Genomic DNA, 9,828 nt, shown 5'->3' with positions numbered 1-9,828 from the left:
TACCCAGAAGGGGTACAGGTGTTATTACCCTCCTTCCCGCCAGACTTTTGTTAGCATGGATGTTGTTTTTCATGAACATGTTTCATATTATGTGTCCCCACCTCTTCAGGGGGAGAGTGTTAGTGAAGATGTGCTGACTATTGACTCTCCACCTCCACTTCAGTCTGTTTACCACGAGTCTGAACCAATTCGGCCTGTCCCTAGTACTTCCCCTGACTCAGGGGGAGAGGTTCCTATACAGGGGGAGACTATCTCTATTCAAGAGGAGCAACCTACCCCGGTCCAGACTCCTATCCAAAGGACTATTAGTGAATTTGAGAGGAGGATTGCTGACCGTACTGTGAAGACCTATGAAAGGAAACATAAGCAGGTTCAATCAACTGTTGCTCCAGTACCCATCCAAATGCCGAACCCGGATCTAGAACCTACCTCTCCACCTGGTAGTATTCCTTCTCCTGAATTACCTATTGCTCTTCGCAAAGGTGTCAGGACTTGCACGCAGCACCCCATATCTCATGTTGTTTCTTATAACTCACTTTCCCCATCCTTTCATGCTTTTGTTTCCTCTCTTTCTTCTGTTCGTATTCCTAACCATTGGCAGGAAGCTCTATCAGACGGAAAGTGGAAGGCAGCTATGATGGAAGAAATGGAGGCCTCGAAGAAAAATAACACATGGGAGCTTGTGGTTCTTCCACCTGGGAAGAAAACCGTTGGATGCAAATGGGTATTTGTGGTGAAACAGAAGGTTGATGGCACTGTGGATAGGTATAAGGCAAGGCTCGTGGCCAAGGGGTTTACTCAGACATACGGCATTGATTACCAGGAAACTTTTGCGCTTGTTGCAAAGTTGAATACTGTTCGTGTGTTATTATCTTGTGCAGTCAACCTTGGATGGGATTTGCAGCAGCTAGATGTAAAAAATGCCTTCCTAAATGGAGCACTAGATGAGGAGGTGTATATGGACGTCCCACCAGGGTTCTCTTGTGACAGAAACCAAGGAAAAGTGTGTAAACTGAAGCGTGCACTTTATGGGCTGAAGCAGTCACCTCGAGCATGGTTTAGCTGGTTCCACAAAGCTATGATTTCTGTGGGCTATAAGCAGAGTAATGCTGATCACACACTCTTTATAAAGAGGACTGGTGAAAAACTCGCTGTTCTTATAGTCTACGTCGATGATATAGTAGTTACTGGTAATGATGGTGATGAGATCAAACGACTGAAGACCTTCCTCGGACAAGAATTTGAGATTAAAGATCTAGGGAAATTACGATACTTTCTTGGGATTGAAGTGGCCAGATCTTCTAAAGGCATTTTCTCTCCCAGAGGAAGTATGTCCTAGACTTATTAGCTGAAACCGGGTTGCTAGGCTGCCATCCTTCAAATACTCCTATGGACCCTACTGTTCGACTCAAGGAGAAAGAAGGGGAGCCTGTTGATAAAGGCCGGTACCAAAGACTTGTAGGGAAGTTGATTTATCTCTCACACACTCGTCCTGACATTGTTGTCGCCGTGAGTACTGTAAGCCAGTTTATGCATGATCCATATTCTTCTCATATGGAGGTTGTTCTTCGTATCTTACACTATTTGAAGTCAGCTCCTAGAAAAGGAATTCTTTTGTCTACGCATGGTCATCTACGGATAGAAGCATACACTGATTCTGATTGGGCTGGTTCTGCAGATCGCAAGTCTATTTCTGGGTATTGCTCCTTTGTAGGTAGAAATCTTGTCACGTGGCGTAGCAAGAAGCAAAATGTTGTTGCCCATTCTAGTGCCGAAGCTGAGTTTCGAGCTATGGCACAGGGTATTTGTGAGTTACTCTGGCTTAAAGGGTTATTACAAGATCTTGGTGTTCCTATTCGTCTTCCTATGATGTTGCATTGTGACAACAAGGCTGCAATGTTGTACTGTGACAACAAGGCTGCAATTAGCATAATACACAATCCTGTACAGCATGATCGTACCAAGCATGTTGAGGTGGATAGGCATTCATCAAAGAGAAGTTAGAAAATGGGCTGATTTGTATTCCTTTGTGACATCTACGGATCAACTTGCTGATATCTTCACCAAGGGATTGTCTGGAAAATTGTTTCATCCCAATTTAGTCAAGTTGGACATGATCGACATCTTTGCTCCAACTTGAGGGGGAGTGTTGAAATAGGCTACTTACTGCTTACCCGATTGGGGTAAGCAATCCTAGTTCCACTAGGATTGGTCCTACCTGTCCTAGCTTACTAGGATTAGTCCTAGTCGAGTTAGGGTGGTTAGTCCCACTTTATTTATGTTTCTTTTTCTTTATTTTTTATTTCCTTTTATTGTTTTTCCCTAGCCGAGTCCTAGTTTGGGATTCCTAGTTGTATTAGGAATTCCTAGTAGGACTAGGACTGAGTTAAGTTTCTATTTTCAGTTGTAATTCTGTTCTCTATATAAACAGGGCCTGAATGATCAAATTGATCATTCAAGCATTCTCTACATCTGTCTTTTAACATATCTAAATGCAAAATATGGGGACTTCAGGGAGCACATATATAAAATGGGGAAATACACAAAATCATACCTCTACATTGAAGGAAGCTAAGACCAAAATATACACCCAAAAAAATAAAACCCATGATTTGACATATTGTCATGTTTGATACAAGGAACAAATAAAAATTTAAGGTTTTCCAGCAATGGTCAAACTCTTCAAATACTTTCCCACATATGCCTGCAGAGAAATAGAAAAAAAAAAAAAAAAAAAAAAAAACTTAGAAGCAAGACCAAAATTATGCTTTAACGCTTTAGGATCAATAGAATTTTTACCAGACTTTAAATACAATATGAATTGGTACTTACCTGTACAAGTTTTGTAAGCTTGGGTCTAGAATATGACAGATAATGATCGATTTTCTCTTGTGTTTCAGGGACATGAGCCTCTTCAATCGTAACAGTCACTTTATCAACTACTTTTTTTACTATGGTCTTGTGAGCCTCCTTGCTCATTTGTCCGCCTTTCCATGTGGGCTTTAGAATCTCCTTAACAAACTCCACCAGTGCAAATTTAAACATGCGCATAGCCTTCACATCCTTGCTCTTTTTACATTCTTCATCAACCCGAATATCAACATCCATGTCCTCTGAATGACCATTTTCATCCTTCTTTCTCTGATCAGTATTATCATTTTTTACCACAGCCTCACATGCCACAACTGGCTCCAGCTGCTCTGACTTATGAGACTCGTGCTTAAGTGTGTCATCTGAAAAATTATTCTTAAGAGATGATGGAACAGAACTTTTTAAAGGCATTTGTTCAGCTACTTTATTCTGTTCAACAGTAATTGGTGAATAAACTGGGGGTTGGTTACTGGTGACAGGCCTGCATGATTCAATGCTAACCATAGGATCATATGGCTTTTGAGACCCGGCGGTTTGATTAGGATCATTGGACGGTAAAGTAACTGTTGTGCTCATTGCTGCAGGGCTTGGCTGGGAAGGAACGAAGCCAATAGAATTAGGGGGGTTTAAAGCAGCATATAATTGTGGAAGCTGCAGCCCATTTCCAAATATCTGAGCCAATGATGCTGAAAGGGTAGTCATTTGAACGACCTGCTCACTGGTTACTACATTATGAAGCGGAGCTACTGAAGCTACTTTTGATGTTTTGGCAACCTCCATTTCCGATTTAGTAGTAGGCCCACCCATATGAATAAGTGTTTGACCTTGTTGACTTGAAGGTGATTCAGAGATTATTGACTGTTTTTCCCTGCTAAGGTTCAAAGTTCGTCCACGTGAAAGATGTGGAGGGACTATTTGTTCACTCTGCCCAATCATGTTAAAGCTTGAACTCCCTCCACTCTGGCCATCATGATTGAATCTTTTCCCAGGCATGGGAACCATAGGTAGAATATTGCTGCCTCCACGGGGGAATGCAATAGCAGCATCCCCTCTCAAACTGGGATGTTGCGGTTGGTGTAAACTTTCTTGAGTTGTCTTCTGTTCACAGGTAGGTAAAGAGATCCAATCTGGTGTTCGAGATTGTAAATCTTGAGGAAACTGTCGGTGTTCTACTGTATTAATGTACAAAGGATATCGTTCCGTGACAGCTGCTGCAGAAGAAGTATCAGCAACATCAAGTGGTTTGCCAGCACCAATTGATTCACGAATGTTCATGCTTGCAGCATTATTTTCACTCGGATGTGGAGTTCTACACAGGTTCTGGCCAGCTGCTTTGTCACTCCTCGTTGGACCTTCCCAAGACCTGTTCTCATTAGCAGAACTATGGCCCCACTGATCTTCAGGCCTCTTAGTCTCCCTTGGTTCATTAAAACCCACTTGTCTATCCCCACTGTCAGGCCTACAGTAAGGAGACTTCTCTACATTATCCAAATTATGGCCCCACCTATCACCCTGAGACCTGTCTTCAAGACTGCACCGTCCACCATCATGAGAGAACCTGCAATGTACTCCATTGCGGCAATTTCCAGCTGCAAAATACTTGCAAGGAATACCATTATTTCTGAAGGGTCCACGTCCATGATCATACTCATGTGCCTCCCTTCTGTCATGGACCCTGTCTTTTGTCACATCTTTTCCAGACCATCCACCATATCCATCACTTAAGGCATCATGGTGGGCATATTTACATGATGATCCCTTGTAACACTTGCCTTTCAGAAAATCATTACAGCGATTGGTAGATCTGTCGTTCCTTGGATGCTCATACTTCTCCCTGTCTCCATAACCATGTGAAATCATATCCCGGGAGTAATCTATTAGCTCATCACTGTTGGAATGCTTCAAAAATGATCCTCTCCCACTCCTGCTTCCCCAGTTACCCGCTGGACCACTTTCTGAAGTCCCACTATCCTCACACCTCTGAACCTCCTGGTTGTCCTGATGAAGCAACCTGCAGTGACCACCCCTCCGACACATGCCTGCAGCAAAATCATTACATGTTGGAGCTGATACTCCTGATCCACTGCTACTTCTGTCTCTCTTGTGATCTGATTCCCGCTTAAAGCCATGAGGCGGGCTCCTACTCCTGCTCCTGCTCCTGCTCATTACACCAAAAGATGATACAAACCAATTTAAATAATCACAACCAAAAACCATGGTCTTTCCTATTTTCCAAAATTAGTATTTTCCTTCAAAATGAGAAAAAAACAGAACATTCTTAAAGATAGAGACATGTTTAGGTTCAGCCAACAGTACACGCACCTGAGTGACCTCCAGTTACACTTTGGGGAGTGACTTTGATTTTGTTGTCTCCAAGCATCAAGACCAGGAGACATGCTAGAACTGTAACCTCGATCTCCACCCCATCCTGTCATGCTTTGCGAAATCTCATTAATGTCTCTGTTCAGGCTATCGTCCAAATCTACACCTCTTTTTGCAGGTAATTGCTCCAAAGATTTGTTTGACTCCATCATAGACCACCTTGGATCTTGACTACCAGCAACCTTTGGCGAATTCAATCCTGAACTCGATTCTTTATTATGAATGGACTTGCCTGGTTTATCAGGCCAATAATTGTCTTCTCTGCTTTCAGCAGGGACATCAGTTTCTACTTTCAAATCCCACTTAGAAATGTGTTTCTTGCCACTTTCAGTCATTGTGTTATTTTTTGGGGGGGATCAATAACTTAACCAACCTTCTCTCCACTGTGATTCATTACAATCTGAGATGAGAAAAAAAAAGAGAAGAAAAGAAAATATAAATTAACCAAAATCCCATAAGAATTCTGTTTTCTTCTTTTCTACTTCCTCTTATTTCTTTCTTTTTTCTGAGGTGGAGTGTACACCTGCATATAATGCACGTTTTATGTGTGAGCACGTGGGCTGTGTGCATGCACAATTAAGTGTCCACAGTTTATTGTTTTTATCTACAGTGAAACAGTTAAGCAAGTCCTCGAAACCATATATAAAACTCTCATTATACAAAGAAAATAATCACCATTGAGATGGTAGTGTGACTCAATAACTGAGAAAGCGAAAGCTATAGATAAGGGTGTCAAAATCAAACCGAAACCGAACCGAGCCATTTACACCGAAACCGTGAAACTGTTTAATAAGTGGTTCGGTTTTGGTTTTAAAATTGGGACCATTTAGTTGAACGGTATAAACCGAACCGTTTAAACCATTGGTAAACCGTTTAGGAAACAGTTTAAACCGAAACAACTATTAGAAATATGTAATTGCAATAATTAACCATTAGTGCCTTCATACAATAGGTTGCTGCTAAATTTGAAAACAATCAAAGTCAAACATTGATTGGTAGAAGTGTATATGTGGAATTTGTAATAAAATAATTGGGTAGGATTCATTCAAACACATTAGTATAATGGTATTCAATGTTTCTATGAATATTTTGGTTTCTCTATGAATTAGAATCATGTCTTTTTCAATGTGGCTTGTTGAGTACATCCAACAAGCATTAAATTCGGTGTAAAACAGGCAAACCGTTTAGGAACCAAATATCTAAAATTGTGACCGAAACCATTTAGGACCGCTAAACCGAAAACATTTAAAAACCAAGAAACCGAAACTGTTTACTAAATGGTTTTGGTTTCAATAACTGAAACCATTTAATAAATGATTCGGTTCTGGTTTCACCTAAAAATTCTTGCGCCAAACTGAACCGTTTAACACCATTAGAGAAATCGTGAACAACATTTTCATAAAATGAAGCAACAAAATTGCCATTGCCCACACCTATCTTAAATTTTAAGGCCACAGAACATAAAAGGTTTAGAGCACTAGTTTCTTCAACATTCAGATGATTGGGACCCACTATTGAGTGGACTCCATGGTCCTGACCTAAAAGATTACCTATGCCAAAAATCAGCACTTAATTTTTCAGGCATTTGATGTACACTATGCTTTAAAAATTCACCCCCCCCCCCAAAAAAAAAAAAAACTTCAGCCCCATCAATCTCTTCAATTGGACCTATTCAGAGGTCGGTCCAGATCTTCAAAACACAAACAAATGATGAGTTATGACTTCTCAAATCCCAAGACCAATCTAATTTCTGTGGCCCTAGACTCTAGATACTGCAAATAAATGAAGATTGGAAACAAACCTATGAAAAGAACTGATGAGTGCAAGAGAGTTTGTGGGAAGCTGAGATTCTGAAATAAGGATTGAAGACCCTAATGAACATAAATAAAATTGTGAAGAATAATAATGCCAAACTAACTAGCATCATCATGCTTCTTCACTTAGAAAATTAAGAAAGATAAAGATACTCTCCTCCTCAGACATCTATCTAGCAAAAAATTAAGAATAGAACCCCATGAAAATCAAATAGCAACAATTCTCACAACCTTATAAAGGTCAAAAGGGGCCCCATTTGGATGGTGAGTCCTAGGCTAGGTTAACACCTAGTTTCATGGATCGACATTTTGGTTTCATGTGTAACACAATCACATGACACATATCATGTGAGCAGGGAACCTTGGGGTCTACCGATCCGTACAAGGCAGTATTTGTACAGAGTCAAGAGATACCCTATAGTCCTATACATTGCACAGACCAGAGAAGGAATCCCCTAATCAAAAACTACCTAGAGAACAAAGAGAAGAGGCACTATAGTGTGTCAAAAGTAGTGAACAGTAGCAACCAAATGTTTGGTGGCTCAATTGCCAAGAAGACACAAACTTTTTTGTTTTTATAAATGACAAAGAGGCTCAAAATGGAAAAATATCAAATAAAATCAATATTACTTTTATGCCCTTCAACTATATACTGAATGATGCAACCCCGAGTTACAAAACCTTAATTTTGGTCTCTATATGCTCATCAAAGTGAATAAAACCCAAAATAATGTGATCAGTGGAAAATAAATATTCAGAACAGTTCATATCTTTCAGGACCACTTTGGGTATGGAAAAACAGAAAGAGGGACCACACAGTAACTAAAATTCAAAGAAAGGACTAAACTAGAATTCCAGTAAAGTCTAGGGATAAAGAAGCATAGAAGAACTCGGTCCAAACTGCAGGTTTCGACCGAGTTGTCTCGGTTTCACAGCCTACCGAGACTAGATGTGGGCTGACTCTATTTTCAACCTGGTTTCATATGGTTTCGACACTGTTTCAACCATATTTCGGTAATTTCGCAAGTTTCGACCTGAACACCTATATAAATTCACTTATCCCGATCGAAACTTGAGGAAACTTGGCTTGAAACCAGGACAGACATTTATTTATGCCAAATATCATTTAAGTAAATGTTTTTATATTTTTTATTCCATTTACTTAGATATTATTCATAAAGAAGCAAATACCCCCTATTTGAATCCAATAAAAATAGTTAAGAATCAAATTCTAAAAGGACAAAAAGTAATCCCCCCCCCAGTTCAAGAACAAAAACTGGATTTTCGACGAGAGGTGCAATTTTCAACTTTTAAATGTTGCGGTTTTCCTCAAATTTTAAAATTCCATAAATCAATATATGATAAAACATTGCTAAAAACCAAAAGAGCGGTAAAATATTCATTTGTTTTGAAGTCTAAGAACTTATTCCATTCAAAGTGATTTTAAACAGCATTCACACACACAAAATTAAGTTTGACCAGAACATAACTCCTTCAATATAAAACAAATTTAAGCAATCTTGATATTATTATCTTGCTTAAATCTGATTTATATTAAAGGAGTTATGTTCCGGTCAAACCTTATTCAATACCATGTCCAAGAAAAATATACACAATCAAACTTGGGTCAAAACCACAACTATTATTTTGAGTATTCTCTATGTGAAACTCATGCATGGATTGGCTTCAAAATGTAAAAAATAAGCAGCACAACAAGAATCAGGACAAAAATAAAACAACTTAATTAAGAGGTCACGAGTTCAACACTCCTTGGGGCCCCACCTATTTAATAAAAAAAAATTTAAAAAAAAAAAACCTTCTGGGCCTCGAAACCAAGGTTTCGAATTAATTGACTTGGAGAAAGTACCAGGTTTCGACCAAGATATGGTTGAAAGCTGGGAAATCTCAATTTTTGGCTGGTCAAAACCAGTGTCAGCACCGAGTTCTTGATCCTTGAATCATAGTTATCAAGGCAGCAAGGCGACCATGGCATTGGAGAGGGTCTAAAATCAAGGCAACACCAACAAGGCAGCAACGCTGCTGCCTTGATAACTATGCCTTGAATAGAAGCACAATAGGGCTTTCATGTAATGGGGGGAAAAACTGCCCCTAGTTGAGAATAAGAATGAGCTTCTTCAACCTCATGACTGAAACAAAGCAAAAGTAGAACACTCTTGGTTTCATGTGATCTCATCCATATCACACCCAATTGAGGTAAAATTCAGGGTGTGATTCCTAATCCCCAACACACTTGAATGCAACCAATAACAGACCAGATAATCAATTATAAAATATTTTAAAAATTATGACACTGTTCTGAGTGGAGTGAACCAGTACCAGCAGAGAAGATGAGATCAGTAATCCCAAACTCAAGCTGCTCTTATAGTGAAGTTTAGGGATAAAATAAAAGCACATTCAAAAAGTAAGGACTTTTATGTAATTTGAAAAGAAACCCTCCTTAGATGAGAATAAGAAGAATCATCTTCAACCTCTCAACTGAAAAAACAATTAGTTGAGAATAAAAAGAATCAACTTCTTCAACCTCTCAACTGAAAAAAAAATCAGCAATAGAATACTCTTGATTTCAGGCAATAGATCTCATCCGTATCAAACCCAATTGAGGTGAAATTCCAGGGTGTGATACCTAATCTCCCCCTTGAATGCAACCAATAACGGTCCAGATAATCAACTATAGTTTAAAAAATAATAATAATAAAACTATTAAAATGTTCTGGGTGGAGTGAATAATACCAGAATGATA

At 39.3% G+C, this 9,828-nt stretch overlaps 1 protein-coding gene across 2 annotated transcripts; it reads right to left on the bottom strand.

The window, feature by feature from the left end:
• Positions 1 to 2,529: 2,529 nt before the first annotated feature.
• LOC122669810 (zinc finger CCCH domain-containing protein 55-like) lies at positions 2,530 to 5,599 on the bottom strand. 2 transcript variants are annotated; one of them, XM_043866663.1, is made up of 3 exons: positions 5,194 to 5,599; positions 2,833 to 5,029; positions 2,530 to 2,704 (listed from the first exon to the last, which is right to left on the bottom strand). In XM_043866663.1, exons 1-3 carry the CDS (start codon positions 5,586 to 5,588, stop codon positions 2,654 to 2,656), a joined length of 2,643 nt encoding a protein of 880 aa, XP_043722598.1. In that variant the 5' UTR covers positions 5,589 to 5,599; the 3' UTR covers positions 2,530 to 2,653. The 2 variants fall into 2 exon arrangements, with proteins under 2 accessions (XP_043722598.1, XP_043722599.1); XM_043866664.1 differs by having other exon boundaries at positions 2,833 to 5,023.
• Between the last annotated feature and the right edge of the window lie 4,229 nt (positions 5,600 to 9,828).

This window comes from Telopea speciosissima, chromosome 7 (genome assembly GCF_018873765.1).
Source record: "Telopea speciosissima isolate NSW1024214 ecotype Mountain lineage chromosome 7, Tspe_v1, whole genome shotgun sequence".
In the NCBI taxonomy this organism is placed as follows: domain Eukaryota; kingdom Viridiplantae; phylum Streptophyta; class Magnoliopsida; order Proteales; family Proteaceae; genus Telopea; species Telopea speciosissima.
Note: the sequence above shows the minus strand (reverse complement) of the source record. Positions and strands in the feature narration are given on the sequence as shown.

Bases quoted from the DNA above. Each gene is read 5' to 3' on its own strand.
- LOC122669810 (XM_043866663.1), bottom strand. From the start codon at position 5,588: ATGACTGAAAGTGGCAAGAAACACATTTCTAAGTGGGATTTGAAAGTA. The intron at 5,030-5,193 runs GTGCGTGTACTG...TGTAATGAGCAG, and splicing joins TGTAACTGGAGGTCACTCAG to GAGCAGGAGCAGGAGTAGGA. The intron at 2,705-2,832 runs GTAAGTACCAAT...ATTTCTCTGCAG, and splicing joins AGCTTACAAAACTTGTACAG to GCATATGTGGGAAAGTATTT.